This window comes from Strix aluco, chromosome 1 (genome assembly GCF_031877795.1).
Source record: "Strix aluco isolate bStrAlu1 chromosome 1, bStrAlu1.hap1, whole genome shotgun sequence".
NCBI classification, from domain to species: Eukaryota; Metazoa; Chordata; class Aves; order Strigiformes; family Strigidae; genus Strix; species Strix aluco.
In genome coordinates this window covers 121,736,269-121,750,523 of record NC_133931.1, presented here as the reverse complement: position 1 = coordinate 121,750,523, position 14,255 = coordinate 121,736,269, and the positions used below count along the sequence as shown (strand labels likewise).

Below are 14,255 nucleotides of genomic sequence, written 5' to 3'. Positions count from 1 at the left end.
TAGTCATTAGCTCCATCTGGTGTCGGTTGTTTATCTGTCTTATCATCCTTCAGCTCTTCTTCGAGACTATAGATGTAATTAAACTGTAGGCCTTAACCCAAACATACAGTTTTTCTCAGCCTACGTCTCCTCCCTTTGAGGCTTATCTAAGGAATTCGGCTATGCTACTGCAAAGGAGCAGAGCCGTGTACCCTTTCATACACTCTATGCCTTCCTAGGTAGATAATTCATTCCATAGACTAATCACAAAAGCCACAATTTGTCCTTGAGACTTTTTGTGTTGATGAATGTTTGAGGCATTAATTCCTTCAGTTCCCTACATATGCCATATTAGATGAATTCAGGGCTAAGAAGAAAGCGTAGACATATCCTCCCTGCCTGGAGATGGAGATCTGGATCCCAACCAGTAAGGACAGGGTCCCTCACAATCTGCTAGTGAGGTGTTGGGCTCTGTCAGCGTTGAACATACACAGAATTTTATGTTTGATTCAGATGCCCTGCCAATGTTAGGGACAAAGGATGATGCCTCTGACATTTTCCTGGTATTTGTAAGCTCAGTCAGTCTTCAAAGAGCTAATGATGTCCAGAGATGACCTTTTGCTGCCAGTGGAGCTGCCTGAGGAGTGGTGCTGTACAGATACAGAAAGACCCCATCATACCTGTGTGGTCATTAAGGACATGATGCGTGTATGTAGCAGATGCAGTGAGATGGCAGGGAAAAGGGGACAGAAGAGGTTAAGGATTTGGTGGGGTTCCTTTGCTTTTAGGCAGGCGGTGAAGGGATGAGTCATGCCTTTCCACTTTCCTCTCACCAAAGAATGATCATTCCTTTCTCTGGGGATTCTACCTGAGCAACCTAGATTTACAGGTGGGAGTTGCTTGTAACTGAGTGTGCATTTCTGAGTCTGCATGGGGAGAGGGGGAGCACATAAATTATCTACTTTAAAACCTTTGTACAACAGGTGATGGAATTGACAATTTCTGGAAGGTCCTGGAGGAAGGCAAAAACTGCACCGTAGAAATCCCCCCTGAGAGATTTAATGCCAAAGAGTGGTATGATCCAGATGACAACAAGCCAGGAAAAATATGTACAACGCGAGCTGCTCTTCTCAATGAGTGAGTCTGCTACTCTGCTGTGCCACCGTTTTCTTCTGTACTTAGGCGTACGTGTCCATCCTTTCAGAAGGTGCAAGGCAGAGGGAGAGCTGGTAAATAGGACCTAGGAACTGACTCTTTTTTACCTCATATGATGAACATGGAGTTGTCAAACTGCAGGAATTGCTGGTGTGTGACGTCGCTGAAAAAATTTAGTTGCAGGCCATGTTAAGCACATATGTTCGTGGCTGGGAACACATATGACCTTTGATCACATAATCCAACATGTAGGTACATACTCACCATGTGTTGAGATGTCACCTGTCATGTGATGGGGGTGTCTGCATTTTGGGTGTACAGCAGTATACACGCATTATGCATGAAGGGGTATATCCTGGATCTGAGGTGGGCTCCAGCCTGCCAAATAATTTGTGCTGCCTGTAGTACTATGGACTGTAGAGGAAGGTGGTGGAGTATGGACTCTGAGCTGTAAGAACTGCCTACTAAGTCTCCTCCAGTTTCAGCATGAAAATTAGCCAGCTTTGCTGGACCTCAGGACCTAATCCTGTGCTTGTGGGGACAAGTAGCTCTAATTCAGGTGCTGGTGTGACAATTTAGAGACAAAGTAAGGAAGTCTGGATTTGCAAGATAGTCAAGAAGTGGATCTTATGCTTAATTTGAGTGTTATACTTGCTTGTAGACCTGAACTATTCATAATTTTCATAATAATCTTGCTTTGCCCTAGGCTCATACTGTTGTGTCTTTAAAAAAAAGTTTTTTTCTTTATTCTGAGTCACTTCTCCAGAATATTGAGGGATTATGTATGTACAAGTATCAAGTAAAGATACTAGTGTAAATAGAAAATCTGGAGGAGCAAAGTGCAGTATGCATCCCTTCGCTTGTGTCCTCATGTCTCATCCCAGAGATATGGGTACAGCTACACAGGGGCTATGACTCATGTGAAGAATAGCATATTACAGTAAGATCAATGTCAGCGTCTTTTATTTTAAATCCACATTCACCTTAAATCCTCAGGCGTAGACCTTCATTCAAACAAGAAGTTCACATGCACAGAAGCAATCTTATTGCCTCCTGAGAATAATACTTAGCAGGTTTGAATTGTAGGACCCAGAATTACTTCAGTGATTAGTCCAATGTCAGATATTGAATTCTTCACTGAAATCAAGAAATGATGGGAGGCCATACCAATCTGATCTTGGGATACAAGATTAAGCCTGGGTTTGGCCTTTTGTAAGCACGGGCCTACTTTGAAGATTTCTTAAAGATAAACACACACATATGCACATAAAATATTTTGAATTTATTATTAGAGAAGTATGGGTATTTCTTGGAAACATCTGAGCTGATCCTTTACTTACTGGTTTTAAATTGTAAAACATTGGTCTATATTGCCTTAAATAAATTTAGAAGACAATATTTCTTTAAAACTTCTTGGCTGAGACCACATTACAGCAGAGAGAGTCTCATTCCGCAGATTTTCATAATCTGAGCAATCCCATTGGTACTAGTGGAATAACCATAAGAATAAAAATTTCTAGGAGTGGGCTCGTAGCTGTGAAATGCAGAATCGTTGATAAAAATACATATTTTGCAGTGAGACATAAAACATCCTTGGCCTATAAACATTTTCTTCTGAATTTCATAGGTGGGAACTGCAGCCTAAACAGCAGTTACTGCTTTGCTTTTCATGAAATCGCAAAGAACGTGTACTTTAAGTCTAGAAGTAAATCCCTGATGTATATATATTGTAACATCTTCTGCTCTGTGTATTTTAGATTTAATTCATTTGACAACCACCTGTTTGGGATTAATAATATGGAAGCTGAACGCATGGATCCACAACAGAAGTTACTGGTAGAATGCACATACAAAGCCCTGGAGGATGCAGGAGTCCCCGTAGAAGCTGTCAGTGGCACCAAAACAGGTGTTTTTATTGGTAAGATGAAAATTTCATGGTGAAGAAAATATGTTTGAACCTCACAAAGATTGGAGCACTCCTTCATAAACTTTACATACATATGTAGCACTGGAGATCTAAGGCTACTGTGCTATGACACTACTGGTTATTTTTGGTAAGGATTACTAGGCTGCTCTAGAAGTTCATTATATAATTTACGTATCTGTTTTAGGTGCTCTTCTGAGTGTCTTCAGGCACTGAGGTTGAAGCAGAAAGCAGTTAAACTGTCTACCCAGCCCAACCCTTCCCAGGAATGATACCCTCAAGCCAAGCCTACACTTTTTTCCATTTTAACATTGGTTAAGGTGTTGCAGGGGTTAAGATCCTTTTAAACCAGCAGAAATCCTCAGGTAGTTATTAGTGTGCTACCAAGGGGCACTTGTCCAACTGCTTACCTCAGTACCTGGAAGAGTTACGGAGAAGATTATGCCGGGTGCTGTTGAAAGACATTTAAAGGATGATACAATCCTCAGGCACAGTCAACATGGGTTCACAACGGGAAAGTTCTGTTTAATCTGAGATCCTTCTACAAAAAAGTCACCCACCTGGTGGATGAAGGGAAGGCGGTGGATGTAGTTTTTCTGGATTTTAGTAAGGCTTTTGATACTGTCCCTCAGAGTGTCCTTCTGGACAAGTCCAGCTGTGAGATGACCAGGTACATGGTGTGCTGGGTGAAGAACTGGCTGAAAGCAGGGCTCAAAGGGTTGTAGTGAATGGGGCTACATCTGGCTGGTAACCAGTCACCAGCAGTGCTCCATTCTAGGGCCAGTTCTGTTCAATATTTTTATCAATGGTCTGGATGCAGGAGTTGAGTGCACCATTGGTAAGTTTGATGATGATACTGAGTTGGGAATTGCTGTTGGCTCTCTCAAGGGACAAGAGTCCTTGCAGAGGGATCTAGATAGACCGCAGCATTGTGCAATCCTCAATGGCATGAAATTGAACAAGAACAATTGCCGGATTCTGCACATGGGACGGAGTAATGCTGGACACAAGTGTAAACTGGGAGAGGAGTGGCTGGAGAGCAGCCCTGCAGGAAGGGATCTGGTGCAATAAATACAGTATAACCAGCCAGTCAAAAGAGGTGTTTACCTTGCTGTATTTAGCATTGGTGCAGCCTCACCCTGAGTCTTCTCTGCAGTTCTGGGCCCCACAACTTATAAAGGAGGCATCCAGAGGAGGGCAACAAAGCTGGTGAAATGGCTGGAAGGCATGTTCTGTGAGGAGCAGCTAAGGACTCTGGGTCTGTCTAGTTGAGAGAACAGGAGACTGAGGGGCAAACTCTGCTCACTACAGCTTCCTGAGGAGGGGAAGTGGAGAGGGAGGTTCTCACCTCTTCTCCCTGGTATCCTGTGACAGGACGCGTGGGAATGGCACAAATCTGCGTCAAGGGAGGTCCAGACTTGACATCAGGAAGCATTTATTTCCCAAGAGAGTGGTCAAACACTGGAACAAGCTCCCTAGAGAGGTGGTCGATGCCCCAAGCCTGTCAGTGCGTAAGAGGCATTTGGACAATGCCCTTAATAACATGCTTTAATTGTTGGTGAGCCCTGAATTGTTCAGGCAGTTGGACTACATGATCATTGTAAGTCCCTTCCAACTGAAATTCTATTCTATTCTATTCTATTCTATTCTATTCTATTCTATTCTATTCTATTCTATTCTATTCTATTCTATTCTATTCTATTCTATTCTATTCTATTCTATCCTATCCTATCCTATCCTATCCTATCCTATCCTATCCTATCCTATCCTATCCTGTCAAGGAGCTAGAATAACAGCCCATTTTTGCTGGTGTAATCTGTGTCTTTTTTAAGGGGAGTTTTCTGGGATACTTAGGCTGATGTAACTGTAGGGGCAAACAGTTTAGATGACCTTTTAGTCTGACACATGCTCTTCTTTCTCAGAGGAGACTCTTCCTTGCTCTCAGAATAGATGTACTGTGTTTTCCACTCATGCCTATGGACTTGGGGATCCACCGTATTTCAAGCATATGTGTTCTCAGAAAGAGGACCCAACTCCTCTCACAGGCCCTGTTCTTCTTTTCTATTTCTGTCTTACTGGATCACAGTGAGTAACCCAAAGATAAGTAAAAAGTATTGGATACAGCATATGCTGTGACCCTTAACATAGAACATCTGAGGAACTGAAGCTAATGTCCTGTACATTTATATCATTGTAACTTCTTAATATATATTCCCATAGCAAAACCAAATCAGCCACTCTCAAACTGAAATACAGGGGTCTCAGCAGGCTACACGGAGCTTAACTGCATCATACAAGGAGCTCAGCCATCAGGAAAGGCCCGTCGTTTACTGTGCAGGTAGAAATGTCAGGTGTTAGGTAGTTTGTATAAGCTGGGACCAGGAGAATTGCTGGGAGTTTTGCCTTTGACTTGCGCTGGAGACAAGTTTCACCACAGGAGCACTGATGCCACGTAGTTTACCATTAAAACAGAAAAGCAAAACACGCTATCAGGTTTAGAGCTGTACATCTCTGCTCTTTGCTTGGGTTAACGTGACACGTATTTGATATTTTTACAGGTCTTATGAATCGAGACTATGAAATCGTAACAAGCAGAGCAGTGAGTGAAATAAATCATTATGATGGCACCGGAACAGCAATGAGCATTGCTGCTAACAGGGTCTCATTCACATTTAATCTGACTGGACCATCCCTGGCTATCGACACTGCATGTTCATCTTTTCTTTTTGCTCTGCACTATGCCTTGCGAGCAATTAAATCAGGTAACGGGACTGACGAGATGCTGGACAACGCGATGGGGATTGCTACTGTTTCTGTCTAGCATCCTGGCCATCTCAACATGAGCATGTTTCCTATTTGCTCCAGGAGATTGTGAGGCAGCAATCTGTGGTGGAGTGAACTGCATAATAGATCCCCGCACCTTTGTGTCTCTCAGTAAAGCAAAAATGATCTCTCCAGAGGGAATAAGCAAACCCTTCTCCAAAAAGGCAGATGGCTATGGAAGGGGAGAAGGCTGTGGAGTTGTTTTCCTCAAACCACTGAAAAAGGTAAGATTACTTGTGAAGCAGCCTAAAATAAGATGGGTTGCTTACCTGAATTTTGTATCTCCAGTTCTAATAATTGGTCCAGAAAAGATTTTCCGATTCAAGCTTAAGATTAATGAAGCACTTATTAAGCATTAAGCATTTATGCACTTTCCCTACCGTGGGGATGGGATCACGCATCTGGAAGTTAGTGTTATACTCTCTCTGTCCTGGGTTTTGTTGGTTTGTATTCCTCTATACAGAGAAGCATGAGAGTATTAAAGATAATTCTACCTTGTTATGAAACAGGCAAAGGAAGACTACAGCAAAATCTGGGGTGTTATAAACATCAGCGCAGTAAATCAGAACGGTAGGTCCATGACTCCAATCACAAGACCATCTCGAATAGAGCAAGAGAAGTTATTGCGCAGCATTTATGAAACTCATGTTGATCCCTCAGTTGTGCAGTACATTGAAGCACACGGTACAGGAACTGCTGCTGGAGATCCTACTGAAGCTGAAAGCCTAGGTAGTGTCATCTGTAAAAACAGGTCTTCACAAGCTTCCATTCTGAAAATCGGTTCAGTGAAAGGAAATATTGGCCACACAGAATCGGCTGCTGGAGCAGCAGGGTTAATCAAAGTGCTTCTGATGATGCATCACGGAAAGATTGTTCCATCCTTGCATTACTCAAAGGAGATGAGCAGCATCAATACAGAGAAGTTAAACCTTGCAATTCCCACAACTGTAGAGCCCTGGGAAGAATCCAGTGAGTACGGAAGAGTAGCTGGCATCAACTGCTTTGGGTTTGGAGGAACCAATGCTCACGTTGTAGTCAGGCAGGTTAAGCAGCTAGAGCCTCTTCCTGCCTTTAAGAGGCCCCTTGAGCTAGTTCTGCTGTCAGCAGCATCAAGTAAGTCCCTTCAGATGACAATGGCCGATACAGCTGACCAGCTGAGCTCAAGAAACTCCGTAACTCTCCCAAGCCTGGCCTATACGTCTGCCTGCAGAAGAAGCCATGCCAGCTATAGGTACCGAAAAGCATTTGTCACAAATTCTCTCCAACACTTGCAGCAAGAGGTTATGTCGGCAGCGAGCACTGAAGTGGCCATGTCAAAGGTGGAACCGCAGCTGGTGTTTGTGTTCTGTGGCAACGGCGTAACGCTGAAGGAGTTCAGTGAGGCACTGCTGAGCTCAGAGCCAGTGTTCAGAGACAAGTGTGAGGAAGTAGAAGCACTTTTTCAGAAACATGCTCCCATCAGCCTCCTGCCAGCAAGAGGTCATAGCCCAAAGGATCTGTTGAATCCAGAGCTTTCCCAGCCCTTGCTTTTTACCCTGCAGGTTGCCTTATCTTCCCTTCTGAAACACTGGGGTGTTAAGCCAGTCGCTGCTGTTGGCCACTCGGTAGGGGAAGTGGCTGCTGCGCATTTTGCTGGGTACCTTTCCCTGGCAGATGCAGTCAAAGTGATTTATCACCGGAGCAGGCTGCAGGCAAAGACCGCGCGTGGCAGAATGCTGGTGGTCGGAAACATCCCTGTTCAAGAGATTGCCGAATGTCTGCATCCCTATTCGGGAAGGGTGTGCATTGCAGCTTTCAACAGCCCAGTTTCCTGCACCTTGTCTGGCAATTCAGACTCTGTGGATGCTGTCCAGAGAGATTTAGCTCAGGCTTTCAGCCAGAGAAACATCTTCCTTCATGTTTTAAGCGTCCCAGCTGCGTACCACAGTCCCAGCATGGATATGATACTTGGGGAGTTGGAAGAGAACATACAGCCTGTAGAAAAACGCAAGGGGGAAATTGAAGTGATTTCAACGCTGACTGGGGTGGCTGCTTCTGAGAATGACTTTGCTCAAGGCAAATTCTGGGCCCAGCATACCCGTGAGCCTGTTGCTTTCAGTCAAGCCATCAGAACTGCAGCTAGAGACAGGGAAAACGTGGTGTTTGTGGAAATTAGTCCCCACCGAGCATTGCAGCGAAGCATAAAGGAAACTCTAGGACAAGACACAAAGGTGTTCTCTTCATTGCAAAATGGTGCAGAGTATCAGACGCTCTTCACCCTGGTAGGAAATCTGTTTGAACTGGGATGTAATCCCAACTGGCAGCACTTTTATAATGGGTATCAAAGTGTTCCATTGGCCATTCCGCGGTATCAGTTTGATCGCAAAAGGCTCATGGCCTGTCTGGATATCCATCAACAAGCAAACCAAAGAGGTGTCAGCTCCAGTCATCCTTTGATTTATGGCATAAACAGTGACAACATGGAGTTTGGCTGCCTGCTGTCTCAGGACACGACATCGTACTTATATGAGCACAAGAACAATGGTGTGGCTTTAGTCCCTGGTGCTTTTTATGTGGAGCTTGGTCTGGCCTCTGTGATGAGCAGCTCAAGACCTAAAGTGCCTCTGAGTACCTGCCAGATGAGTATCAGTTTTTCTGCGCCGTGTGTTCTCACACAGAGTTCCCAAGTCTTGAGTGTCAAGCTGAGTCCACAAAAAGCAGTGACAGCCTTTGAGATAGTCTCTTCCTCCAACGCAGTTTATGCTGCAGGCCAAGTTACAAAGGGGTCTGAAGCTGTGGTGGAAGAAAGCACCATCGCCTTCCAAGACATCTATCAAAGATGCAGGTCAGTGATTAGCAGAGAGGAGGTTTATGAAGCACTGACTCAGGTTGGCTTTCAGTACGGCTCCATATTCAAGCAGCTCAGTGATGTGTATTATTGCCAGGAACTCAGGGAAGCTATAACAAGCATAAAGGTGAACAAGGAGACCGTCAGAGAGATGTACAACTACTGTATCCATCCAGTGCTGCTCGACTGTTTTCTGCAGATGACCGCTGTCATGACCTCAAGGACGTTCCGGTCCAGAGCAGGCTTTCCTTCAGGGATAGGCAGCCTGGTGGTGCTCCGACCGCTGGAGGAAGAAATGATGATATACATGAGAACAAGCAAATCCATTGGGAACTGCCTAGAGGTCTGTGGATGCTTTATGGACAAACGTGGCTCCGTTTTGGCTGAACTCAAGCGCGTTGCCATCACTTTCATGAAGCAAGCGTCTTCCAGAGACAATGAGTTTATGTTTGAAAACAAGTGGAAAGAACTTTCTCTTTCACAGACGATTGGACATTTGGGGGCTACGCCCAGAGTCCTAGTGTTTGCTGACAAATTTGGGATAGCTGAGCAGCTCAAAAAATATTTGCATCCTGATTCGCGATACGTGATGTATGAAGACTGGGAAGCCCCCTTGGAAGGCCACACACAGAATAAAATGAGAGCAGAGGTTGAAGATTATGATGAAATTCTGTTCCTGTGGGGAATTCAAAAGCTAAACGAAGATTTCCCAAGCAAAGTGGTAGACCAATTGGCAAAGTGTTGTGAAGCCTATCGCCAAGTTATCGTGGCATTAAGAGAGAAAACGTCCCCCTGTTCAGTCAGAGTGATCACCTACAGAACAACAGAAAGATACGTAGACCACGTTAACTGTGGGTTTGCGTTGTATGGCATGACCAGAACTTGTGTTGCTGAAATTCCAGAAATCGCATTTCAGATGATTGACCTCAGCTCTTCAAGTTCCCTGGACATCTCAGTGCTAGCAGATGTTCTTGTCAAATACAAGGGTGTGGACTACCCAGAAGTTTGCATCAGCCAGGGAAGAATTTACGTGGCTGAAATCAGACGCACGCCTTTCGTAGATGCAGATTACAGCCAGCCCCTAAGATCTCTCCAGAAGGCAGAAACATTCACTTTGTACACTTCTGATCCGTACACAGCAAAAGACTTGTCTGCTGAACTAGCCACCAGCACTGCTACTCAGCTTGACAAACAAAGCGTTGAAATTCAAGTGGATAAAATATGTCTCCACTCAGAAGATTATTTTCCCATTAGCGTTTCCAGTCGTAACTTTGGTAATACACTGTATTGGAATTCACAAGCAATAGACAAACACGGGCTTTTAGCTCTGGATTTCAGTGGCACAGTAACAGCAACAGGCATTGATGTGAAGAAAGTTAAAGTGGGAGATCGCGTGGTGTCATGTTATCCAGCTGCTGCATCATCCAGAGTTCGGATCCCAGGAGCAGTTTGTTTCAATGTCAAGAAATTCCCATGCTTTCAGAATGTCCCTTGTGTGTCATACTTTATCATTGCATGGGAAATCTTCAATCAGAGGTTACCCAAGGGGAAACACGGCAGAACGCTGGGTATTATTTCTACAGAGCCATCATCAGTTTTGTGCCTTGTTCTTTCTGCGGCAGCAGAAGAGATGGGTTGGAGAACAGTACTTGTGAGGCCCACTCCTGATAAGTTCCAGCGTATAAATTTATGCAATGCCCTTGTTGTTCTTCCTCCAGTAAACAAACTGTCTCAGGAGGATCTGGCCCACATGTACTTTCTTAAAGATGTGGTGATAGTGTGTGGCAATCGACAGTCTGAATGTATCCAGAACATCAGTGGAATTGATCATGAAAACATCAGCTTTCATATCCTTACGCTTAGCAGCATTTTCCAGAAAGCGTTTCTAAAGGAATTGCAAAAGACCGTGCATGCGTGGATCAGTTCCATGAATATGAAACAGTTTAGACATCTATCAGGTTCTGTTTTTCAGCAGACTGAGAACTTTGAAAGGATAAACTCTGCGATGTCCTATTTTACCTGCAAATCCGTCCCACTTGCTGTACTGCGAAGGCAGAAGGACATCAGCATGCTCTCAGATATTCCGCTGTATGAATCCCAGAAGAAGCTGTTTAAGCAGAATGCCGTGTACATAGTAGTTGGGGGGCTCACTGGACTTGGCTTTGAAACGGTGAAATTCATAGCCGAGAATGGAGGAGGGTGTATTGCAATACTCTCCAGGAAAATTCCAGACAATGAGAAGCAAGAAGAGATGAAGGCTTTGCAGCAGCAGTATAAAGGGAGCAAAGTAGTGTCCGTGCAGTGTGATGTTACTTCAACCAGTGATGTGGAGAAAGCTTTCCAGTCCATTGCGAACATCTTTGCAGGGAGTCCCGTCAAAGGTGTGTTTCAAAGTGCCGTCGTTCTGCACGATGGCCACCTTGAGGCTCTGACCTTGTCTGACTTTCAGAAAGTGCTGAGCCCCAAAGTAGCAGGGACCCTCAATCTTCATTGGGCTACCAGAGGCCAGGAGCTTGACTACTTTGTGTGCTACTCCTCTGTAACTTCCTTTCTGGGAAATTCCACCCAGGCAAACTATGCAGCTGCAAACTCCTTCTTGGATGTCTTCTGCCTCTACAGGAGGAACTGTGGGCTTGCGGGCCAAGCCATTAACTGGGGTGCTTTGAACCTTGGTATACTGCTCAATCAAAAACATATTCAGAACATTCTGGCATCCAAGGGCATAGACATTCTGCAAGTGCATGAAATTCATGAGTATCTCAGGAAGAGCTTGCTTATGAATAACCCGCAGCAAGCTGTCACCAAATTAAACTTTCAAGCTTTATTGCATCATGTTTTTTCTCGGATTACTTCACTCAAAAGTCGCTTCATATCACTTATGTCAGAAGAATTCGGGAACCAGCTTGAAACCTCTGAGGGAACTCAAGACCAGGATACTGCTTTAATCAAATCTGAAGACTATATCACCTCACTGGTGAGTGACCTCACCGGGTTGAACCGAGATGAACTAACCATGAATACACGACTTTCATCATTGGGCATAGACTCTATGTTAGCCATGACCATTCAGAACCGTGTGTTTCAAGAGAGAAAGGTGGACATACCTCTTCTGAAACTGCTTGATCCTCACACAACTCTGTCAAGTATAGTAGTAGTTTTAGAAGAAACAAGCAACGCAAATGGAATAGTTGAGACAAAAAATGCTGCGGTTGAAAGTGCAGAAAATGGGAGCTGGCTATAGGAGTCTTCTCATTCAGGAACTGTGTAACTGTGAAGATACCTGGACCCTTTGTCATATCTCAGAATATGTCACTACAGAGAGGGTAGAACATCTGGTGATGTTCTCTTCTGCACCAACCCAGAAAGACCCACACCAGGTTCTTCTGCCATTGCTCTAGCTGTATTAACTTTGGTCAATTTTTTGACTTGTTACTTTCCATTTTTGTTACCTTCTTTTTTTCAATATTTTTAACTGGAAATAGATAGGTTAATACATACACATTTTTATTTGGTAAATTTTTATATTCAATACACATGATATTTTTTAAACTGTATTGAAGATTTGATGAAAATGTTATATTTACATCTCTAAATGATGAATGTACATGTAAAGCAGCATAGGATTATCAACTTTTTTGTCATTATTTTATTCTTAATGTATTGTTCTTTTTTGAGTATTATCAAATGTGTATAAATACAGGCATCTTTTTGAAAGACTTCTAGATGTTGTGCATTTCAAAGTTTTCTTCTCAAAAAATTAAACTTCATTTTTTCCTCATATTTGCAAAAATATTGAAACTCTACCAGTTTCAAAGCATACAGTAAAGCAACTGTTTTTCTTTATTAATTAACCATTTTTTAGAAAAGCCAAATAAACAAGAATAGTAAAAGAGTTTAAAAAGCAAAACCTAAAGTGTATCTTTGTCTTATTTTAATTTTTTGTTCTTCATCCACTCTCCTAGTTAAACTTCTCCTAATCCTAACATCTGCCTTTGTTTTACTCCTGTGAGAAAATATAGACTTTTGCCCAAAGACACTGAAGGAAACTTTGTTTATAGTCTCTTAATATGGGAATAGGATTCTTGGTTTTTTTCTCCATTTTATATCTAATTATCATTCAGTCTGAGATGTCCCTTGCAGCTCTGGCAGTATTCTCCAGTACATGGAATATCCATGGACTATGAGGTCCTCCTGAACCCATCTCTTCTCCAGGCTGAACAAGTCCAGTTCCCTCACTCTCTCCTCATAGCTCTGGTGCTCCAGCCCCCAAGCATTTTGATGGCCTTCATCTGAACTTACTCAAGCTTATCGATATCTTGCTTATACTGGCATGCCCAGAACTGCACCAGGGTTCCCAGTGTGGTGTAATGAGTAAAGTGTGGTGTACTGGTGATGAACATTACACCACCAGTGTGATATAATGAGCAAAGGTGAAGAATCACTTCCCTCGGTCTATGAGCTCTGCTCCTGTTGATACAGCCCAGTTGGCTGTTAGCTTTCATTGCTGCCAGTGTGTGCGGTGAGCTCATGCTTAGTTCACTGCCCATCAGGACCCCCCTGGTCCTTTTCATCCAAGCTGCTCCCCAGCCAGTTAGTCCCCAGTCTGTAACGTTGTGGGGCTTAGTCTGTCTCATGTGCAGAACTGGTGCGGGAGGCTATTCCATCCCAGGTACAAGGCTTTGCATTCACCATGGTTGAAATTAATGAAGATTCTGTTAAGCTATTTGTCCATCTGAATAGTAGCCCTTCCCTTCAAAGTGTCGAGTGGTCTTACTGAACTTGATGTCCTCCATGAATCTGCTGAGGGTGGACTCTGTCCTGTTGACTAGGCTGCTAATACAGAGCCTGCGGGATGCTGCTGGATGGACTTTGCACTGCTGAAATGACTGTTTATGCCTGGCAGTCCACTGAATACTCCAACCAGCTTATAGTCGTCTTTGTCAATCTATCTCGCATCAATTTGGCTACAAAGATGCATTTGAAGGCTGTGCTGAAAGCCTTGATGGAATCAAGGTGAAAAACAATTCTCTGTCTCTCCTCATCCACAGAGCCAGTCTTTTCATTCTTAAAGGTAATCAGGCTGGTCAGGCACCATTTGCCTTTGGAAAATCCTTGCTGATTGTTTCCAGCCACTTCTTCATTCATGTCCCTTACAGCCTGGATCATTCTGTGTTTATGATTCTGTACGGGCAGAGAATCCCCGTGACCTTGCCCAAATGTTTTGGAGGGAAGCATGGTAATGAGATGAGGAGCAAGTAACTATATGTATACATATACATACACATATGAGGGAAGGCACAGGGAAGATTTTAAATCCAGAGTGGTTCTGGTGAGGCAGAACCTGACCAGTAGCTGGGCAACTCACAAAGCTTATAACTATGATACAGAGGCTGAAAAACACTTCAGGACATCAGTCCCTTGTCAGTTGATGGCTTGAGTGACACACCTTGGAAACTGTGATGCCAAGGCCACTTGCCCTTAATTCAAACACAGCCATTAGTCACAAGAATTGTGCTGATGAGCATGATGTGTGAACCAGGAAAGTAA

The 14,255-nt window shown here is 43.7% G+C and overlaps 1 protein-coding gene across 1 annotated transcript in view; it reads left to right on the top strand.

The window, feature by feature from the left end:
* The window catches only part of LOC141919256 (phthioceranic/hydroxyphthioceranic acid synthase-like), a 14,845-nt gene extending 2,896 nt beyond the window's left edge, over positions 1-11,949 (top strand). The window contains exons 2-6 of the mRNA XM_074814483.1: positions 963-1,116; positions 2,892-3,052; positions 5,617-5,820; positions 5,924-6,105; positions 6,391-11,949. Coding sequence (XP_074670584.1) covers positions 963-1,116; positions 2,892-3,052; positions 5,617-5,820; positions 5,924-6,105; positions 6,391-11,949 — 6,260 coding nt within the window. The remainder of the gene's footprint in view (positions 1-962; positions 1,117-2,891; positions 3,053-5,616; positions 5,821-5,923; positions 6,106-6,390) is intronic.
* Positions 11,950-14,255: the final 2,306 nt, after the last annotated feature.